The sequence below is a fragment of the Lynx rufus genome, unplaced genomic scaffold (genome assembly GCF_022079265.1).
Source record: "Lynx rufus isolate CCGP_SWC_20201006 ecotype Redwood Valley unplaced genomic scaffold, mLynRuf1.p SCAF_16, whole genome shotgun sequence".
Taxonomy (NCBI): Eukaryota; Metazoa; Chordata; class Mammalia; order Carnivora; family Felidae; genus Lynx; species Lynx rufus.
Genome location: NW_025814830.1, coordinates 3,851,091 through 3,873,508, shown reverse-complemented (window position 1 = coordinate 3,873,508; position 22,418 = coordinate 3,851,091). Strand labels below are relative to the sequence as shown.

General features: G+C 53.5%; 1 protein-coding gene across 3 annotated transcripts in view; it reads left to right on the top strand.

The window, feature by feature from the left end:
- Positions 1-22,418, top strand: part of MYH14 (myosin heavy chain 14) — an 86,776-nt gene that overhangs the window by 33,196 nt on the left and 31,162 nt on the right. For 2 of the 3 annotated variants that reach the window (XM_047077569.1, XM_047077568.1), the window contains 11 exons: positions 240-354; positions 4,092-4,279; positions 8,707-8,828; positions 10,923-10,992; positions 11,115-11,275; positions 12,581-12,689; positions 14,964-15,095; positions 16,192-16,398; positions 18,857-18,994; positions 21,345-21,468; positions 22,134-22,305. In XM_047077569.1, coding sequence (XP_046933525.1) covers positions 240-354; positions 4,092-4,279; positions 8,707-8,828; positions 10,923-10,992; positions 11,115-11,275; positions 12,581-12,689; positions 14,964-15,095; positions 16,192-16,398; positions 18,857-18,994; positions 21,345-21,468; positions 22,134-22,305 — 1,538 coding nt within the window. Of the gene's footprint in view, positions 1-239; positions 355-2,156; positions 2,261-4,091; positions 4,280-8,706; positions 8,829-10,922; positions 10,993-11,114; positions 11,276-12,580; positions 12,690-14,963; positions 15,096-16,191; positions 16,399-18,856; positions 18,995-21,344; positions 21,469-22,133; positions 22,306-22,418 lie in introns of all 3 variants that reach the window. The other variant, XM_047077567.1, reaches the window with a different exon arrangement.

Below are 22,418 nucleotides of genomic sequence, written 5' to 3'. Positions count from 1 at the left end.
GTGATGGCGGGCGAGGTCCTGGAGGTGGGACAGAGAACAGATGAGGGAAGTGAAGGGAGAGGGGCCATGCAGGTGGAGGGTGCAGTTCTGGGCACAGACACTAGGTGGCACTGACGCTCTCTCATCTGTGGAGAGCCCTGGAGCTGGAGGTCTCCGGGGTTTCTGGGAGGTTCCTTGGGAAACTGGGAGAGCTGGTGAACCTGCGGGCTCACCACCTTCCTCTGCCTGACTTCGTCCAGGTCGACTACAAGGCCAATGAGTGGCTGATGAAAAACATGGACCCTCTGAACGACAACGTCGCAGCCCTGCTTCACCAGAGCACAGACCGGCTAACGGCAGAGATCTGGAAAGATGGTGAGGGCCGTCATTTCCCCAGGCCCTGTCCCTGGAGCTCGGTGCATCCCTCTTCCCAGCCCACAGGGTGCACACCTTTGTTCTAGAGGCTAAGTTCTGAACGTGACTTGTCTGCTCAGACGCAGAAGTGAGGCAGGCAGGCCAGACGGTCTGACAGTAGCATTTCCAATCGGTGACTCGTTGATTGAATGATTGGCTGACTGCTACAAGCCAGCCTCATGCTCAGTGATAAAACACTCCTCCTTAACCAGAAACAGACGAGGATGCCCGTGGTCGCCACTGCTCTGAAACACGGTTTTGGCAATACTAGCCTATGCAATCAGACTGGAAAAAGAAATAACTGTATGAATATTGTAAAGGAAGAGAGAAAGTCATTCATTGTAGATGGCCTGTGATCCCTAAGGAAAAAAAAATCAGATTTGACTGAAAATTAATTCATCACAACAAGGAAACTCAGCAGGGTGGTGTTTTACAGACTAGTCACCTTTTAGGCTTTGCTTTCTGCACTCTCACAAAGTTCCCTTCAGGGCCCCAGGGAAGAACAACGGACTGAGATGTAGATTTTGCAGAGCTTTCCTGCTCCAACAAGGCCCCTGTAGATTTGGTCATCAGTCTTTTTGGAATGACCCTTCTGGGAGGCACGGGCAGAAAAAGTATGAGACCCCATACCTTTCCAAGCCTTGTTTGCCACTTCCCCTCCTTAGAGGAGACATGATTTTCACAACCGACAAAACCAGCATCCTGGTTTTTTCCCCCCGATTCAAGACGTCCAGGGTCTGTCCGTTTGCTGACGCCTTTTACTGAAATGAAAAGCAAAGTTGTAATTGCTAGCCCACGCAATTAGACAAGAGAACAAAATAAGCAAGATGAATGGTTCCCAAATGGACTCACAGAACTAGAAGAGTGTGAGGTGCCTTGATGTTATGAGGTGATTTTAGACAGAGGAATTTGAGGTTTGTGTCTTCTGTGGTTTGTACAAGAGGGGTTGAAAAGTAGTGCTTTATGTTCACTAACAGAACCAGATTCTGCTATGAGAATCATCTCCTCAGAAAATCCCCACCACACACACACTTCTTTAATATCTGTGTCCCCTTTATGGACACATCATGCCCCACCCCCACCGTGATCCCTCACATGCCCCATCTCATATGAGCCTGGCTCTCCAGGGATTCCAAGAGAGAAGCGGAAGCTGTGTCCTTGTCTCCAACCCGGTACAGTGTTCCTTCCTCCACAACTCTCCTGAACAAAGCAGGTCAGAGCAGCCCAGATTCAAGGAGCTGCAAGTCACAGGAGGGACAGGGAACTGGGGCCCTCGTGCATCAATCTCTACTACAGCTGTCCTGAGCCCAGAGTTGGGTGCCCAGCATCCTGGGAGCCCAGGGGAAAAGCTCTCCTCAGAGAGACCAATGCAACAAGCTAGGAAGGAGCATTGAGTTAGTCCTTGAGCTTCCTGGCAGCCAGGGCAAAAAGGGATACCTAATAAAGCAGATACAGATTTAACCTCTAGGGAAAGAGATTTTTTATCTCCTTGGCATTGAATTCCCACAAAGAACGGTCATCCTTCCGGTCATCTTGATGCCCTCAATGGGTAGACACAAACGTGAACAGGACAGTCGCCCTAGCTTTAAAAGTTCATGGCCAACATTCAAGTTTTTCCTCCTGCTTTGCCCTGTGCTGTTGACTAATAATGCTCTCTTTTTCTCTTGCCACCGTCTGTCCCTCCTCCCTTCTCTTGCTGTTCCCATTGCATCTCCCACCCCTCATCACTCTGCCTCCCCCCTCCATCTGTCCTCACCCCCCAGAACACGGGGGCTTCCAGCAATTCCCTTTCCTCGGCTCCTTCCCACCGTCACCCCCAGGATCTTCAGGGAGGCGCAGCTCTGCCATTTCTCCGTCAGGGGGGGGGGTGTTGCTGTGCACCGACGGGTGAGATTTGCCGGATGAAGAGGGTGGGCCTGTTGGACCGGGTACCTGACTTTGAACATCTGTCCCCTCTCCTCCGTGCGGGGGACTCTCGCTCTCCTTCCTTGTCGCCTCCCTCAGCAGTTTCCAGACTCTTTGTAGCCACACGACGCCTTCTAATTAAACCGCATGTAAAAGTACAAGCCTCTTGGTAACACCAGCTGGCATTTACTGAGCATGTACTACGTGCTGTGTGCTGTGCAGAGCCTGTTTACAATTACTAACGCCTAGAACCCTCTGAACAGGGGCGCCTGGTGGCTCAGTAGGTTAAGCGTCCTACTCTTGATTTCAGCTCAGGTCATGGTCTCACGGTTTCGTGAATTCAAGCTCCATGCCGGGCTCCGTGCTGACAGTGTGGACCCTGCTTGGGATTCTCTCTCTCTCTCTCTCTCTCTCTCTCTCTCTCTCTCTCTCCCCCTCCTCCCCCACTCACGCTGTCTGTCTCTCTGAAAGTTAATAAACTTAAAAAAAAAAAAAAAGGATCCTCCGAACAACCCAACGAGGCAGGTGTTAGTGCTATTATCCCCATCATACAGATGAGAAAGCACAGAGAGGTTAAGACACCTGCCTGAGGTCACACAGACAGTAAAGGACAGAGCTGGGATTCGAACCCAAGACATCCCAGGGCCTCTGCTCTCATCTGTGCTGTAAGAACTTAATTACCATTTTGATAACAGCTGGGAGCATGGCGGTGAGAGGGAACGTTGAACCTGGGGAGGAAAAGGCCAGAGGTGAGCCCCCACTTGTGCACCAAGCCCTGCCCTAAGCGAAGATTATCTGGTTGACCCCTGATGACCCTCATTACTGAGGACTGCAGGACATCAGAGTCTGCCCCCGCCGCAGGTCCCTGAGAGAGGAGGCGTGACTTCAAACAGAATTCGAGGGGCACATGGGTGACTCAGTCGGCTAAGCATCCGACTTTGGCTCAGGCCATGATCTCGCGGTCCCTGGGTTCAGGCCCCGCTTCGGGCTCTGTGCTGACAGCTCAGAGCCTGGCGCCTGCTTCGGATTCTGGGTCTCCCTCTCTCTCTGTCCATGCCCCACTCACTCTCTCTCTCTCTCAAAAATAAAAATAAACATTAAAAAACCCCACAGAATTCGAGATGAAGGAGTGGGGATTTCTCACTAGCTGAAGTGATGCCACCAAATGACAAAAGAGAAAAGCGTCACCATGAAATCAGGCCTTTTTGGAAGAATGATTCACACGGAGGCAGTCTGTGTGCTTTTAAATATCGCACAGAAAAGCTGGGCTTTATTACGTCCTCAGTGGGACATCGTGTTAAGTTCCTAAAACTGCAGCCATACTGAGTGCGCTGTTTCCCTCTCTGTGCCTCGGTTTCCTCGCCTGTAAAATGGGAACGATTCTTACAGGCTTATAAACGAGAAGGCGTATATAAAGTGCTTCGAGTGGGGCCTGATAGAGAGGACGTGCCAAGTAAGCATATGCCATTGTCATGACCACTTTTTGATAAGGAACAGTGGAGATCGTTCCTCGAGAAGAAGAGCAGAGGCCAGGTTTCCAGTGGACTCTCACTGTCTGGGTTCGAATCCTAGATCTGCGCTTTCTCAGCTGTGTGACCTTAGGCACAGACTTGCACCTTTCTGAGTTTACACATCAGTCCAACAGGGCTGCAAATACCTACCTTACCGGTGTTTCGTATGTAAACTGCCAGTTCCTATAAATGACAAGACCCTTGAACTTTGACTTAAAACAGGGCACCTAAAACTGACCCCTGACCCGCCTCTTTCTCTATATCTGTTTCCTCTCCCCGTAGTGGAGGGCATCGTGGGGCTGGAGCAGGTGAGCAGCCTTGGGGATGGCCCACCCGGCGGCCGCCCCCGCCGGGGCATGTTCCGAACAGTGGGACAGCTCTACAAGGAGTCCCTGAGCCGCCTCATGGCCACACTCAGCAACACCAACCCCAGCTTCGTCCGCTGTATCATCCCCAACCATGAGAAGAGGGTGAGTGACCGGCCTGGGGACGGGGCGGGGGCAGCGCTGGCATTGGGTAAAGGCCAGGCCACTGAACCCGGTTGGAGCCACGTCTGGTCCCAGGCTCGCCTCCGACTGGCTGTGTGACCTTGAGCAAATTCCTTTCCCTCCCAGGCTCAGTGCTCTGTTAGGAAAATTCATTCTTCAGTGGGACTTAAATTTTATTGAGCACCTACTAAGTGCAGGGTATTGGGGATACTGGAGAGAGAAAAGCGCAGCCAACCCCTATTCTCACAATCTAATGGGGAGCCCAGACACTCGACTGACCACTCACGATAAATGGCCAGTTGAATTTGTAGGGGAAGTAAGTATCACCTAAGGTGAAGTCAGGGAAGCCTCCCTGGAGGAGGTGGTGACTGAGATGGGATGAGCTTGTGCAAAAGCCCGGTGGGAGGTTGAGGCATGAAAGGTACAAGGGATGGAAAGCAGGCTGTTGGGGCTGGGGGCGTCACGGAGGTGTGGGGAGACCATGCCTGGCTTCGTAGGCCACCCAAAGGTCTTCTTGTTAGGAAAATCAGGGAAGGGGCCCTGCAGGGAAGGGTCAACATGAGTGGAAAACGAGAACACAAAATGAGGGGTGCCTGGGGGGCTCAGTTGGTTAAGCATCCAGCTTCGGCTCAGGTCAGGATCTCGTGGTTCGTGAGTTCAGGCCCCGCATCCGGCTCTACACTGACAGGGCAGAGGCTGCTTGAGATTCTCTCTCTCCCTCTCTCTCTACCCCTGTCCTGCTCTCACTCTCTCTCTCTCTATCAAAATAAATAAGTAAACTTAAAAAAAAAAAAGAACACAAATGAGGTTCCGTCCTCAGAAACTAGGAACTGTAGTTACTGTGTGTGTGTGTGTGTGTGTGTGTGTGTGTGTGTGTGTGTGTATCTCCTGTCTGCAAATACTGTTATTTTATCGAATCTAAGACACATTTATTTCTCACACTTTAGCATCTCTGAAATTGGGGATGTGGTTTCCAATCAGTAGCCTGGCAGAGGTTAATTGATAGGAGTTTTTCTTTCTTGGTGGTGTAACAGCAATTGGCAATTGAAGGTGGCTTATATTTGGTGAAATACATAGTACATAGAGTCACCCATTTCTCCAAGGGGACCTGGTTCTTTTTAGCGAATGGTGCTTAGAGTCTACGATGTGGGTGCTAGGTGGGGCTTCTGGGTGGCTCAGCTGGTTAACTGTCTGACTTCAGCTCAGATCATGATCTCTCCATTTGTGAGTTCGAGCCCCATGTCAGGCTCTGCAGTGACATCTCAGAGCCTGGAGCCTACTTCGGGTTCGGTCTCTCTCTCTCTCTCTCCTTCCCCCACTTGTGCTCTCTCCATCAAAAGTAAATAAATACACATTAAATGAAAAAAAAAAAACAAAAAAGATGTGGGTGCTAGGTATACTCGGCCGTATCAGGGTGCTTCCAGAACCTCTCAGCAAATAGCTGTGTATATACACACAAATGCATATACACGCATACACACATGTAAACGCATGTACTCACATATATATATACACACATAAAAATTTTTTTAAGTGTTTATTTTCTGAGACAGAGCAGCAGAGGGGCAGAGAGAGAGGGAGACACAGAATCCAAAGCAGGCTCCAGGCTCTGAGCCGTCAGCACAGAACCTGACGTGGGGCTCGAACTACAGACCGAGAGATCAGGACCTGAGCTGAAGTCGGACGCTTAAGGGACTGAGCCACCCACGTGCCCCTTCATGTTTATTCTTGAGAGAGAGATAGAGAAGGGAGACACAGAATCCAAGGCAGGCTCCAGGCTCTGAGCTGTCAGCACGCAAGTCGGACACAACCGACTGAGTCACCCAGGCGCCCCGATACACGCAAATTTTTTTAAGTAAACTCTGCCCCCAACATGGGGCTCGAACTCATGACGCCGAGATCAACAGTTGCACGTTCCGCCAACTGAGCCCACCAGGCACCCCTGGATATAAACATTTACATCTATATTTACTTATATAAGTATCCTTACATATGAAACTCTGAGTTCACACCAGTATGTCATGTTCTAGTTCAACATCACAGAGTTCAGGGTCTCTTTTTCCTCGTGCAAATTTGTACCTGTGTGTGTGTGTGTGTGTGTGTGTGACAGTGAGAAATTGGGTTCCTACAAAATACTGTATATTTACGTGTTTTCTCGGTCTCTTTTAATGTAATCCACCTCCCCAACTCCAATCTGCCAAATAGTCTGTTAAAGGAGGGGCTGGAGGGAGGCACAAAGAGAACAAAATATTAATGTGAGACCGTCCACTATATCATTTTCAACTCACTGGTCTTTCCAGCTATTTCCTTGGGGCTGTTTTGATGGTGAGACAGTCAACTAAGATGGCTTAAGCACACATGAGGATGTATAAACTACCGGATTGAAATCCCAAGGTTGGGTTCAGTGACAGCTAGATCCAGGTGCTCCAACCGTGATGTCAGGGATTTTTCCCTTGCTTGGCTCTGCGTAGTCTTCACTCTGAAGCAATCTCATTCTCTTTCTTTCTTTCTCTTACTCCCCTCAGGACGGAAAGGCAGCCCCCCAGTGGCTCCAAACTTTCGTTCTCCTAGTTCAGCAACCCTGGAGGAGAAAGAGAGTCTCTTGTCCCGTGGCCTCATGGGTCCAAGATGGGTCTTGCGCTCTCTCCTGAGCCGCTCACTGTGATTGATCAGCCCTGGGTCACATGACCGTGCATGGAGCCAGGGTGGGCTAGCCCTAGCCAGTCATGGACCGAGAGCAGCAGAGGAGACAAAGCTCTCTCCCACGGGAGTGCAGCCTATTGCCAAGGAATAGGGGACACGTAGTAATAAAGAGAAACTGCCTTTTTCCAGAACGTAAGCATTCTGAGGGCAGAGGCTTTTACCTCCTTTTTCACTGTTGAGTCCCCGGTGCCTAGAGCAGTGCTTGGTGCACAGTGGATATTCAATAAATGTTTGACGGATGCACAAATATTAGATGTATAGGCTGCTTAGATGGCCCTAGAAAAAGATCCACAATGACGATTCTTATGGTTTAATTCTTACCCCACCCCCACCCCCACCCCCAGAGATCCAGATTCTACCCTGTGCTGTAGCCAGGACATTTGTTTTTTTATTTTTTTTTGGCGATTTTTTTGGTAAGCTTCCCAGAGAGTGCCGGCGTATAGCCAGAGTTGAGAACAGCTGATCTAGAAGGTTCTATAAGAAACTGGGGACTCTGTGGCTCGCTCTGGGGGCCTGGGCAAAGCAAGGCAAGAGTTCTCTTTTAGAATGTAGAGTTTGGGGGTGCCCCGGGTGGCTCAGTCGGTTGAGCGTCTGACTCTTGCTTCCAGCAAGAATGATCCTGCGGTTGTGGGGTCAAGCCCCACGTCGGGCTCCGTGCTGAGTGTGGAGCCCACCTGGGATTCTCTGTCTGTCTCCCTCTGCCCCTCTCCCCTGCTCACTTGTGCTCTCTCTCGAAAACAAAGAAATAAAAAATAAAAATGGAATGTAGAGTTCGAATTTTCAAATGGTTTAGATTTTCTAGAAGCAATTAAAAAAAAGGAAAGAAAAAGCAACAAAAGTTAGCTACCCCCAAATAATGATGTAAGGGTTTTTTTTTTAATGTTTATTTATTTTGAGGGGGAGGGGCATGGAGAGAGAGAGAGATTGATTGAGATTGGGAGAGAGAATCCCAGGCAGGGGCTGCCCTGTCGTCTCAGAGCCCAGGTGGGGTTGGATCCCAGGAACCATGAGATCATGAGTGGAAATCGAAATGCGGGATGCTCAACCGACTGCGCCCCTGATGTATGGGTTTTATTCAACTCATCGCCTTCCCGGGGAGGCCGGTCCCGACTATGCTCCAGGCAAATTCACCACTCCCCGCCCCGCCCTCCGGGCTGCTCTTTTCTCCTTAGCACTTAACGTTTTATTTTTCCCCCATGCTGAGTAGGGATTGATTTCCTGACCTCATTTATCGTCGGCCTCTCCCGCTGGTCGAGAGCCCCCCCCTCCCCCCCAAGGGCAGGCATTTCTTTTTAAAAAAATTTTTTTTCAACGTTTATTTATTTTTGGGACAGAGAGAGACAGAGCATGAACGGGGGAGGGGCAGAGGGAGAGGGAGACACAGAATCGGAAACAGGCTCCAGGCTCTGAGCCATCAGCCCAGAGCCCGACGCGGGGCTCGAACTCACGGACCGCGAGATGGGGACCTGGCTGAAGTCGGACGCTTAACCGACTGCGCCACCCAGGCGCCCCAAGGGCAGGCATTTCTAAACCGGCACGCGTAGGTGCTCAGTACATTCTAGGTTGAACCATATGAAATCGCCAACCGTTTCCGAGCCGGCGTCGTGGGGGGCGGGCCCCCGGTGTCCCCCGACGGCTGCGGGCCCGCGAGTGGCGCCCCCGTGTGGCCGCCGCCGACGCCGCGTGTCCGTGTCCGCTCTCCGCAGGCCGGGAAGCTGGAGCCTCGGCTGGTGCTGGACCAGCTGCGCTGCAATGGGGTCCTGGAGGGCATCCGCATCTGCCGCCAGGGCTTCCCCAACCGCATCCTCTTCCAGGAGTTCCGGCAGCGGTGAGTGCGATGGGGTGGCGGTGGGGCGGGGTTCGGGTCTGGAGGCCACCGTATCTGCACCCACATCCCCCCTACCGGCTACTTCTGAGCCTGGGGACTCTGGGCAAGTTCCTCTGGTTCCTGTTCTCAGCTTTCTCCTCCATGGAATGGGAGAGCAGTACCCCCCCCCCCCACCAGTGCCTTCCCTAAAAGCATAGAGCCTTATGTTAAGTTGCAATGGTTGTGATACGTTGCCATGTTGCCATCGGCGTGCGGCAATCTGCATTCTTTACAAATGCAATAGAATGGGACAGAACAGAAAATATTGGCGTGTAAGAAGCCAGTAATCCAGGGGCGCCTGGGTGGCCCAGTCCGTTATGCGTCAGATTCTTCTTGGTTTCCCCTCAGGTCATGATCTCAGGGCTGGTGACATCCAGCCCTGAGGGAGGCTCTGTGCTGACAGTGTGGAGCCTGCCTCAGATTCTCTCTGCCTCCCTCCCTCTCCCGCCCCTTGTCTACCCCTCTCCCCAGCTCACGCCCTCTCTCTCTCTCTAAAAAAAAAATACAGTAAATATTGTAACATAAATTACACTTCACACAAGCTGTATACAGCAGTACCATTACAAAGAGCAGAATGTGAGGCTTCTCCACAATTTAAAATTATCCAGTAGCGATATTTCTAATAATAAAAAGAAACAGGTGGGGCGCCTGGGTGGCTCAGTCGGTTAAGCGTCCAACTTCAGCTCAGGTCACGATCTCGCGCTCCGTGAGTTTGAGTTCGAGCCCCGCGTCGGGCTCTGGGCTGATGGCCCAGAGCCTGGAGGGAGCCTGCTTCCGATTCTGTGTCTCCCTCTCTCTCTGCCCCTCCCCCGTTCATACTCTGTCTCTCTCTCTGTCTCAAAAATAAAATAAACGTTAAAAAAAAATTAAAAAAAAAAAAGAAACAGGTGAAATTAATGTTACCAAGATATTTTATTTAGTCCGGTTACATCTAAGGTACTAGATAATTTTAACATGAATCTATAAAAACGTGGTAGTGAAATACTGTGCATTCTTTTTTTTTCTACCAAATCTGCGAAATACGGAGTGTGCCTTAAGTTCGGATGCTCTGAAATGTAGTCCTAGCAAAACGGTGAAGTTGCATTTAACAGAAAAATATTTTACGCCGCTTCAGCTTTATTTTTTTTTAATTTTCAGAATTTGTTTTGAGAGAGAGAGTGCGTGCAATCAGGCGAAGGCCAGAGAGAGGAAGAGACAGAATCCCAAGCAGCTTCCACAGCGTCAGCGCCCAGCCGGGTCTAGAGCTCACGAACCGTGAGATCGTGACCTGAGCCAAAACCAAGAGGTGGACAACCAACTGAGCCCCCCGGGCGCCCCTACACTTCTTCAGTTTTCAAATTTAAATTCCACTTAAATACAGTGAAAAACCCCCGTTCCTCAGGGTGCCTGCGTGGCTCAGCGGGTTAAGCATCTGACCCTTGGTTTCGGTTCAGGTCATGACCTCACCGTCGTGAGATCGAGCTCCCCGTTGGGCTCCGTGCAGCGCGGAGCCTGCTTGGGATTCTCTCTCTCCCTGTCTTTCTGCCCCTCCCCTGCTTTCTCTCTCTCAAAAAATAAACTTAAAAAAAATATATATATATATAACATACATTATGTCCATGATATACATTTATGTGTATACATATTGTATATATAATGTGTATTTTTTTTTTATGAAATATTGAGATCCAGGGAAGGGCACAGCAGGGGAAAGGCTCTGAAGACAGACATGAATGTGTTTATGAAACGTATCCTGCTTTATTCTCAGTTGCTAAGTTCCCACTTAGAAGTTGGGAAGACCGTGCAGTAGGGCTCTTAGCCCGGGGAGATCCGCTGGCCGGGCGGTGACACCCTCCCGATCAGCACGTGGCGGATGTCCACCAGGTGGCGCTCTTACTGCCAGTGCTGTCGGTGGTAACGCCCTCCGCCCCGTGGGCGCTGCTCTGTAAATGTTGTAATGTTGGCTTTTCTTACTGTCCCTGTTGTTATCGCTGTCGGTCCCTCCGAGCCCAGCCCCGAGCCATGGCGGGAGTTCATTGACACCTGGCTGTAACCCCCCCCCCCCCCCCCCCGCAGGTACGAGATCCTGACGCCCAATGCCATCCCCAAGGGCTTTATGGATGGGAAACAGGCCTGCGAGAAGATGGTGAGTGCCGGGCGTTGCCTGGGGGTGCAGGTGTGGATGTGTGCACGTGCGGGGTCCCAGGTGGTGGAAGAGGGGGTCCGGGACCTCCCCCCATCGCCCCTCCTCTTTGTCACCCCTCACAGATCCAGGCCCTAGAACTGGACCCCAACCTCTACCGTGTGGGACAGAGCAAGATCTTCTTCCGGGCAGGGGTCCTGGCCCAGCTGGAAGAGGAACGGGACCTGAAGGTCACAGACATCATCGTGTCCTTCCAGGCAGCTGCCCGGGGTTACCTAGCTCGCAGGTAGGGCACCACGCCATCTCCCGGGGCAGGGAGGGGTTGACCAGACGGCTCCAGGTGTCGGGGCCTCCAACAGGGCAGAAGGGCTGAGAAACAAAGAGGGATAGAGTCACCAGATGCCCGGGCTTTTCGGTTCTGCAGTCCCTGAGGGCCCCGACAGGCCAGGTCCAGTGCAGAGCGGTGCTCGGGACACGGAGAAGATCTAGGCTTGGCCATAGGGTGACCGACCAGCCTGCTTTGCCCGAGACTGGAGGTTCCCCAGGATGCGTGATTTTCAGTGCAAAAACAAAGAAAGCCCCGGGCGAACCGGGTCACGGCGGTCACCCTACCGGCCAGTGCCTCGGGGGACCCCAGTCTGGAGTGGGGGAGACCTACCAGGGCACAGAGCGTCACAGTCTGGAGTGGGATGCGCTTCGACGGGGGTCATACAAGTGCCGTGTGCAGACCCAGCTGTATGCCAGGATGCCTCCGGGTCACCCTGGATGACCAGGCAGGTGAATGAGGACGGGAAAGGTGCTCCAGGCAGGAGAGACAGCTTGTGCAGAGACCCAGTGACATGAGAGCGTGATGTGTTTCAGGAGCGGAAAAAGTTTGCAGGAGTCTCCCTCCCCCTTGAAACGGCCCAGAGGGAGGATCAGACAGTAAGGGACTCCCCAGACACCAGGCTGTGGGGCGGGGGGCTTGTCCAGGGATTCTGGGGAGCCGTGGGAGGGCTAGGAAGAGAGAAGGGATGGGTAAGCTCTGGGTGTCGAAAGATCCCTCGGGAGGCATGTTGGGGATGGGCTGGAGGCGAGAGATTGGAGGCTGGGAGGTTGGGGGAAGGGTCCAGGTGGGGGAAGAGGAGGCCTGTCTGTGCAGACGGAGAGGCGGGGACAGAGCAGAGAGAGTCAAGGGCAGAAGGACCGACAAACTGTACACAGATCTGCCAATGAGAGAACGGTGCTTGCATACAGTAGGCACTTAATAATGGTTGACTAACGGGGACGCCAGGGTGGCTCAGTCGGTTACGCATCCGACTTTTGATTTCGGCTCAGGTTATGATCTCGCGGCTTCGTGAGTTCAAGCCCCGCACCAGGCTCTGCGTTGGCAGCGTGGAGCCTGCTCGGGATTCTCTCCCTCCCTCTGTCTGCCCCCCCTCAACATAAATTTTAAAAAATTTATTTTTTTATGCTGTCTCTGTCTCAAAGTAAATTTAAAAAACTAATAAATAATGGTTGACTAATTGAAGGGAGCTTTGCTCTCTTGCTAAGGGGACGGGCCTGGAGGGGCCGAGCTTTCACTCTCCCACTTGGCCGTCTCCCCACCCAGAGCCTTCCAGAAGCGGCAGCAGCAGCAGAGTGCCCTGAGGGTCATGCAGCGGAACTGTGCGGCTTACCTCAAGCTGAGACACTGGCAGTGGTGGCGGCTCTTCATCAAGGTGAGGGCACCTGGGGAAGTGGCCTGAGCAGCAAGGAGACAGGACCGTGGGGCCAAGCCTGCTTGGGCAAGTGGCCTTCTGTGTTTGGGCCTCGGCTTTCTGTATCTGTAAAATGGGATCCACCGGCCCAACCTTTGTTAGCCAGGATTCTTTGGGTGGCAGGTGCCCAAAAATAAAAAAATCTGACTCAAACCAGCAGAGATTAAAGATTCAGGACAGCTTCAGGATCCAGGGCTGAGTTGGGGGGTCCCGAAGGCTCCCCCGCCCCAGAATCAGTGATTCACTGGAAGGACTCACAGGACTTAGAGAAGCTATTTATTACACATATGGTTCCGGTTTATTACTGTGAAAGGAAAGAGATTAAAGTCAGCAAAGGGAAAAGGTGCACAGAACAGAGCTCAGGAGAGACCAGGCACAAGCTTCCAGTTGTCCTCTGTGGACAGTGCTTCATTCTTCCAGAAACAACATGTGACACACATATGGGCTGTTGCCGACCAGGAAAGCTCTCCCGAGCCTCAGTGTCCGGGGTTGAGATTGGGGGGGTGAGTCTCATAGGCATGGCTGACCCTCCGTGTGGTTGACCTTAGTTACCCAGTCTCCAGCCCCTCCAGAGGTCAAGTTTATACCATGTGGCCCAAGACCCCCAGGTAACAAAGTCACTCTTATCAGTCAGAATATTCCAAGAGCTTGGAGATTATCTTCCAGGAGCCAGGCAGGGGCCAGTCCTTTCAAACTCTTGGGCAGGGTTTGGACAACCCAGGCCTGCTGAGCCAACCCTTTATTGCACAAGGGCCCGAATAAAGATGTCAGGTATGTGACATCCTGTGCCTCCCAGTTGGCTTTTCCTCCATGATGATCTCCTGCGGACTTTTCCACGTGGGGGCCACCAGCAGATTGAGACTTGTCCCCCAACCAGCTAGGCCACCGTGGTCCTTTCTTACCGCAGATCTCCAGAGTTTGACTCGCCCTTGGATGGCTGGAGTCATGTGACCACCCCAGAGCTCACCACTACACATCAGCCTGCTTGGGAGTCTCTCTCTCTCTCTCTCTCTCTCTCTCTCTCTCTCTCTCTCTCTCCCTCTCTCTCTCTCCCTTTCTCTGTGCCCCTCCCCTGCTTGTGCTCTCTCTCTCTCTCTCTCAAAAATAAATAAATAGGGGTGCCTGGGTGGCTCGGTTGGTTAAACGTCTGACTTTGGCTCCAGGTCATGATCTCACAGCTCGCAGGTTCGAGCCCCATGTTGGGCTCTGTGCTGACGGCTCAGAGCCTGGAGCCCGCTTCAGATTCTGTGTCTCCCTCTCTCTCTCTCTCTGCCCCTCCCCTGCTCTCTCTCTGTCTCTCGCTCTCTCTCAAAAAATGAATAAACATTTTAAAAATTTAAAAATGAATAGGCATTAAAAAAAGAAAATGATTTTTAAAAATTATGAGTATAAAATTACAGCTGTGATAAATGCCATGGTTAGGACAGAAAAGAATATGATACACTAAAGAACCAGGTAGAGTGGAGAAGAACCAGATACAAAGCAGTGGGACAGAAATGATCAGAGTGGGGGCGCCTGGGTGGCTGTGCCCCTTAAGAGTCCGACTCTTGATCTTGGCTCAGGTCATGATCTCGCAGTTCGTGAGTTCGAGGCCAGCATTGGGCTATGCACTGTCGGTGCGGAGCCTGCTTGGGACTCTCCCTCCCTCTCTGTCCCTCCTCCATTTGTGCGCTCTCTCTCTCTCTCTCTCTCTCTCAGAATAAGTAAATAAACTTAATAATAATAATAAAAAAAGAAATGATCACAGTGGCTCCCACTAACAAGGAGGAGGGCGGTTCTGTGAACCTGTCATTTCAGTCGTTCATGTGTGGGTGGCACCTGTCCTGCCCCCCCAGATCACACAGTGTCAAGCGCATCTCTCACCCTGGACCTGGGACTCGGAACACACTTTGGGAAACGTTGCGCTACAGACCAGCAGCCCCCGATGTCTCTTGTACCCCAGGGTTGGTTCAGCAGAGAAGGGGACCCGTGTAGCGCTGCTTGCCGGGGGGGGGGGGGGGGGGGGGGGGGGGGGGCTGACTGTTCTAGGCGCTTCACAAGTGTTAGCTCATACACCCATTGCAAAGACCCTGTGAGGCAGGGGTTCTTATCATCCCCGATAGCAGAGGACACTGTTGTGCCTGCCTGAGGCCACACAGCTGGCGGGTGGCAGAGCCGCCACTGGAACCCGGAAGCGGGCCCTGCTTGCTCGGTTCGGGGCCAAGTGGAGTAGCCATTCCCCTCCCCTCCCCCCAGGTGAAGCCGCTGCTGCAGGTGACGCGGCAGGATGAGGTGCTGCAGGCGCGGGCCCAGGAGCTCCAGAAGGTGCAGGAGCTGCAGCAGCAGAGCGCCCGCGAGGTGGGCGAGCTCCAGGGCCGCCTGGCACAGGTAAGGGGCGGGGCCGCGGGTGGAGCCAGGGCCTGGGGGCGGGGCCGCGGGTGGAGCCAGGGCCTGGGGGCGGGGCTCCCAGCTGAGCCGCGGAGGGCTGTGGGGTGAGGGTGGGGGCAGAGCTGAATGGAAACCGTCGCGGTGCTGTTGGGCTGTGATGTGCAGGAGGCAGGGCCCTGGGGTGCAGCCGGGGTATGGGGTGGGGGACTGGCTCCTGCGGAACCCGGATGCTCAGGGGGCCTGGCTCCAGCGTCGGGCAGGGCAGGGGCCGGCCTTGGGGCAGGGCTAGGGTATGCAGGCGGCCAACTTTTCATGGTTTCCAGCTTTTCTGGTGGCTTCTAAGTAATGGTGAAGTGAACCCCTTCTTGAGTGTTTTTCTGTTTGCTTTTGCTGAATTATTTCCTTTGGTTCAATTTCTAGGCGTAGGAGTGTTAAATGAAATGTGAGATGGTAGAAAGGCCTCTCTGGGCCTATTTGGAAGGTGGACTGGAGAGGGAGAGACTGGAGGCAGGGAGGCTGGGGAGGAGGCTGGGGAGAGAGTCCACTGGGAGAGGATAAGTAAGGCCTAAGCTTGTGGGGCTGCGGGGCCAGAGAGGAGGGGGCAGGGCAGAGAGAGTCCTGGGACAGTGGGTACAGGGCTGGGGACGGATGGGCTGTGAGGAGGTGAAGGAGAGGGCAGCCCCCGGGGGTCTGACCTGGTGACCCCGGGGGGGATGGAGGTCATCCCCAGATGGGGACCTGGAGGAAGGCCCTCCAGGCATCAAAGAGCAAAGCAGGGGTGCCTGCGTGGCTCAGTTGATTAAGCCTCTGATTCTTGGTTTCAGCTCAGGTCATGATCTCACGGTTCGTGAGTTCGAGCCCCACACTGGGCTCTGCGTTGTCAGCATAGAGCTTCCTTGGGATCCTCTCTCTCCCTCTCACTCTGCCCCTCCCCTGCTCGTGCTCGCTCGCTCTCTCTGTCTCTCTCTCTCAAAATAAATAAACTTAAAAAAAAAAAAGAGCAAAGCGAATCAGGAGGCAGGAGAGACCCGGTGCTCCCCCGAGACTGTCCTGGGAGCAGTGCCTGCTGAGCGCTGACCTCCCACCCTGCCCGCAGCTGGAAGAGGAGCGCACCCGCCTAGCAGAGCAACTGCGGGCAGAGGCAGAGCTGTGTGCCGAGGCCGAGGAGACGCGCGGGCGGCTGGCAGCCCGCAAGCAGGAGCTGGAGCTGGTGGTGTCGGAGCTGGAGGCCCGTGTGGGCGAGGAGGAGGAGTGCAGCCGCCAGCTGCAAACCGAGAAGAAGAGACTGCAGCAGCATATACAGGTCGGCCTCTGCGTGCCCACGGGTCGCCCCTCCCCGTGCCCGTCTGTCTACCCTGGCAACCTTGGCTTGTGCAAACCCCTGTCTCTTTGGGCCATGAATTTGCAGAAAAGTCGACTCAAAGTGGCTTAAGCAAAAAAAAAAAAAAAAAAAAAAAAAAATTCTCTCTCTTTTTTTTTTTTTGGTTCCAATAATGGGAGACTCCAGAATGCACAAGCTTCAGGCATGGCTGGATCCAGCTGCTATCCTTTGAACTCTTTCTCTGTCCCTCTCCTGGGTCAGTTTGTCTCTAGGCTGCTGCCTTCCCAGGCTGGCTGCCCTGTCATTGTTCCCCTTCAAAACCCAGTGTGTGTTTTACACTTATGGTACCTTTGGATTCGGATGCTAAGTTTTCACTGGCAGTGAAACTTCACCTGCGTTTATGTTTTATGACTTCTTCGTTTGAAAAGGTGGATTTCGGTACCCGAGTTATTCCGTACTTAAAATGTTTTCCCAGTGATTCACCGAGTGTCTGCTTTTAAATTTAAACGAAATAACATTTAAATAAGCTGGTAAAGGCAGTTCCTCAGTCATACTGACCACATTTCAGGAGACTCGGGACAGATAAGACAGCGGTTTATTAAATACAGCCTGCGGGAGGCAGACACCGCACCCTCAGAGAGCCACACAGGAGTTGGACTCAGGAATAGAATGAATAGGCCACGGCCGTGGGAGGCAGGCTGTGTCATAACGAGAGGTTGAGGTGACCCCTGGTTCCTGCAGGGGGATGTGATTGGTTTGTTTGAATAATTAGTCCACTAAGAGGGCACAAGCCAGCGCTGTGCCCGGTCCCCGTGATACGGAGGGTTATGGGGCCAGGGGAGGGTGGGTGGGCGGAAGACATGTGGTTAGACCATCATGGGTCCTTCCAAGACCAGATAGCGAGGCAGCCCATGATACTGAACCCTTTTATAAAAAGGAGGTTTCACGGACATACAGCGTAATATTAGCTTCAGGTGTAGGACATGGTGAGTCAGTATTCAGTATGTTGCAAAGCGATCACCATCTAGTTAATATCCGGCACCTTACATAGTAACAAAAAAATTTTTTTCCCAGTGTGAGAACTTTTTAAAAAAATTTTTATTTTGTTTTGAAGGAGAGAGGGATGGAGTGTGGGTGGGGGAGGGGCAGAGACACAGAACCTGAAGCAGGCCCCAGGCTCTGAGCTGTCAGCACGGAACCTGACACGGGGCTCGAACTCACGCGCTGTGAGATCGTGGCCTGAGTGGAAGTCAGACGCTTAACTGATTGAGCCACCCCTAGGTGCCCCTCTGTTGTGAAAACTTTTAAGAACTAGTGTTTTAGGGGCACCTGGGCAGCTCAGTCAGTTAAGCATCTGACTTCCGCTCAGGTCACGATCTCACGGTTTGTGAGTTCGAGCCCCACATCGGGCTCTGGGCTGACAGCGCAGAGCCCCCTTCGGATCCTCTGTCCCCCTCTCTCTCTGGCGCTCATGCTGTCTGTCAAAAATAAACAAACATTAAAAAAAAAGATCTACTATCTTAGCAAGTCTCAAATACACAATACAGTACCATGAACCACAGTCACGCTGTGTGTTACATCCCTAGAACTTACTTACTTTATAACTAGAAGTTCGTACCTTTTGACCCCCTTCATTGGCTCTTCCTCCCCCAGACTCCGCCCTCAGCAACCACCCACCTGTTCTGTGTATCCGTGAGCTCAGTTTTTGTTCTTGTTTTTTAGATCCACGTACGAATGAGATCGTGTGGTGGTCTTTCTCTCTCTGGCTTACGTTACTTAGCGTAATGCCCTTGACATCCATCCATGCTGTCCCACAACCTTAATTTCTGGTCCTCATACCACACGTTGCCACATGTGCCTGGGCGGTGCCACAGGGGACAGTGCCCATCTCTAGGATACGTTCATTATGTTTCTGGTTTATAGTCTTCATGCACACACAAGAACGTGATTTCCAGGGGCACCTGGGTGGCTCAGTGAGTTAAGCGTCTGACTCTCGGTTTCCGCTCCAGTCATGACCTTGCGGTTTGCAGGTTCGAGCCCCGCATCAGGCTCTGCCCTGGCAGCTCGAAGCCTGCCCGAGATTCTCTCTCTCTCTCTCTCTCTCTCTGCTCTTCCCCCACTCGTCTCTGTCTCTCTCAAAAATAAATAAATCAACTTAAAAAAGGAAGAAGAAGAACGTGATTTCCATAAGGACAAAGATTTCTCATCTACCCTCGGTGCCTAGAACGGTGCCTGGCTCACACCGGGTACTCCGTGAAGGCTCAGGGCTCACGGATGAAAACGGGAAGACCAGTAGAGGCTTGATCCTTCCCAGCCTCGCCCAGAGTGTGGACCTGTCTGAGTCACGAGCCCTAGGGGCTTGGGACCGTCCCCTCCACTCTAGCCGTCACATCACACCCTAACCTCTGGGTCCTGATCTCTCCTCCCACGCCCCCTCCAGGAGCTGGAGAACCACCTTGAGGCAGAGGAAGGGGCGCGGCAGAAGCTGCAGCTGGAGAAGGTGACCACGGAGGCCAAGCTGAAGAAATTTGAGGAAGATCTGGTACTCTTAGAAGATCAGAATGCCAAGCTGAGCAAGGTCAGTGGCCTGTGAGCCCCCAAGGGCAGAAGGCGGTGGGTGCACTGGGGGCGCGTGGATCTCTCTCTCCGTCTTCCCCACCTCTAGGGGTCTCCGGCTCGCAGTCTGAGCCGTGTCTCCCTTTGACCCTTTCTCTTCATACCTTCGCCCAAGCAGGTATTTACTGAGCAACTACTGTGTGTCATTATCTATCGCTGATAGATCGTAAGACCCCCCACCCCCAGAGCCACGTGACTGAAGACAAGCACCATTTCATTACGTCCCATCCTTCTGTGGGTCAGCCGTGGCTCTCTTAGGCAGTCACTGTGATGTGGCTGGGTGTGGACGTCTGGTGTCTCGGTGCTCCTTTGTGTGGCTTCTGTCCCCACAGGAGAGCCTGAATTTCTTAAAAAAAATTTTTTCTTTAACGTTTATTCATTTTTGAGAGACAGAGACAGAGTGTGAGGGAGGGAGGGGCAGAGAGAGGGAGACACGGAATCCGAAGCGGGCTGCAGGCTCCGAGCTGTCAGCACAGAGCCCGACGCGGGGCTCGAACGCACAAACTGTGAGATCTTGACCTGAGCCAAAGTCGGACGCTCAACTGACAGAGCCACCCAGGCGCCCCGAGCCTGGATTTCTTAACTGACAGCTCAGGGCTCTGAGGAGGGGAAGCAGAAGCCTCCAGGCCCTGTAGGAGCCTCTGGAACTGACAGAGCACCACTTACGCTGAATTCTATAGATCAGGGGTTGGCCTGGCAAATACTGTCCGTAAAAGGCCAGACAGCAACTATTTCACACTCTGGAGGCCTCTGTGTTTCTGTCACAAGCACTCACTTCTGCCGTTGTAGCGTGAAAGCAGCCGCAGATCGTACGTAGTCCAATAAGCGTGACTGTGTCCCAATAAAACTTTATTTATAAAAATAGGTGGTGGGCCAGATTTGTTTGACCTGCACACTGTGGTTTGCAGACCGCTGAACTTAAAGCCCTCATAGGCTCAGCCCAGATTCACTGGGTTTAAATTAGACTCTGTCCCTGGGTGGGGACGTGGCGAAGAATCTGCCGCCACCTTTAACCCGTCACAGCGAGGACTAGGCTAGGCACAGGGTATATGGCAATGGCATTGAACAAACTAGAAAACCATTCATGTCCTCACAGGGAGATGGGGGAAAGGGATGCTAGATGAGTCACCATAGGGAATAAATATAATCACATATCGTGCACAGTTATGAACTGTTAGGGACGCCTGCGGTTACGCTCAATCCGTTAAGCATCTGACTTCGGCTCAGGTCATGATCTCACAGTTGGTGAGTTCGAGCCCCACGTCGGGCTCTGTGCTGTCAGCGCAGAGCCCCTCTTCAGATCCTCTGTCCCCCCCTCTCTCTATTCCTACCCCGCTTGCTCTCTCTCTCTCTTAAAAATAAATAAACATTAAAAAAACTGTTAGAAAAGAAGACTATGAAGGTCCCTCCACTGTTCTAGGGGTAGTCAGGGAAGCCTTCCTCGACGCAATGAAGCCTGAGAGGAGAGGTCAAAGACGCACAGGGGTTTTCTGGAACGTTCCTTTGGTGCAATGGCTATTCTATTCTCCTCTGTTCTATTTCTTTCTTTTCTTTTAAGTTTTTAAATGTTTATTTAATTTTGAGAGAGAGAGAGAGAGAGAGGGTGCGAGCAGGGGAGGGACAGAGAGAGAGTGAGACCCAGAATCCGAAGCAGGCTCCAGACTCCGAGCCGTCAGCCCAGAGCCCGATGCGGGGCTCGAACCCACGAACAGCGAGATCATGACCTGAGCCGAAGTCGGGCGCTCAACCCACTGAGCCACCCAGGCGCCCCTCTATTTCTTTCTTTTTAAGGGTAGTGCGAACACAGTGCATTGGTTTCCAGATCCACTCACGGTTTGAAAAGTGCTTCTCAAATGCTAACGTGTGCAGGAATCCCATGGAAAGCTTGTTAAAATGCCGATTCTGATCCCGTGGGTCTGGGGTGCAGCCTGACACGCAGCCTTTCCAAAAAGCTCCCGTTCGGTGCCGATGCCGCTGGCCCACAAACCATACTCTGAGCCGTATGGATCCAGGAGGCACTGGAGTGCGCCCGCCCTGCAAGGATGTTCGCACAGTGTTGTTTACAATCGCAAAAACGAATTGGAAGGAACCTCAGTGCCCACGAGTGGGGAGGCGGGTCAATGAATGCCTGGGGTGCATGGAACCATGGCATCTACCTGGTGGTTACTGGGTGTAAACCGGTGGGCGGGTCTGCGGACCCAAGAGAGATGGGAGAGGAGGGAAGGGTTTGGGAGCAGAAGGCTCAGGGAAGGGTGGAGATGAGCGTGGAGGGGGGCTGTCCTGACCGCCCCCACACTCCCCACGTCCCTCAGGAGCGGAGGCTGCTGGAGGAGCGTCTGGCCGAGTTCTCGTCGCAGGCGGCGGAGGAGGAGGAGAAGGTCAAGAGCCTCAATAAGCTTCGACTCAAATACGAGGCCACGATTGCGGACATGGAGGGTGAGCGCCGCCCCCCGGGGAAGCCAGGGGAGCCTGCACGGGGGGGTGAGGGGGGCCTGTGCGCGCTCCGCGGCCCGGGGTGGTGGTGGGGACGTTGGGGGAGCCTCCTGCGTTATGGAGGGTGGGGTGGATGTTGGGTGAGTCTCCTGCGCTGTGGAGCCTCAGCGGTCCAATCTGTTAAATGGGGGTCAGGAAAGATGGCTCGAGACAGATTGGGTGCCTTCCCAGCTCTTAGGTTATTTCTGCCACTCTGGATGGCCGTTCTCTTGCTCTCTCCCTGGCGTCTTGGGTCACCCTCTCTCTCTGACCGTCCCACTGTTTCAGACACACGGTGGGCTCTCCGCCCCTTGCTATGGACTCAGTCACAGAAGCAGAAGGGACAGGGTGCAGGGGGAGGCTGCGGAGGCAGAGAGGGGAGGACAGGGCAGAGACAGGCACTGAGCGGGAGCAGGGCAGTCACTTGGGGGGCACTTGAGGAGAGGACGGCACCTGGGGGTCCGGCCCAGGGTCCGGGAAGCTGGAAAGAGGGGGGCGCAGAGGCAGATGCCTTGCGGCGGCTTTCCCCCCACCCTGGCCAGTGCCGGGGGCGGGGCCGCGGGTCGCGGGGAGCCGCCGGGCGCTGGGGGCTGGCGCCCCGGTGCATGACCCCCCACTCCCGCCCCCAGACCGCCTGCGGAAGGAGGAGAAGGGCCGCCAGGAGCTGGAGAAGCTGAAGCGGCGGCTGGACGGGGAGAGCTCGGAGCTGCAGGAGCAGATGGCCGAGCAGCAGCAGCGCGCGGAGGAGCTGCGGGCCCAGCTGGGCCGCAAGGAAGTGGAACTGCAGGCCGCCCTGGCCAGGTGCGGGGGGCGGGGACGCGCGCGGGGCTCCCCAGGGAGCCTCCACCCGCGCCCTCGGAGCCTCAGTGTCCCCTCCTGTAAACTGGACCTGGCGAGAGCCCCAAGGCCGCCTG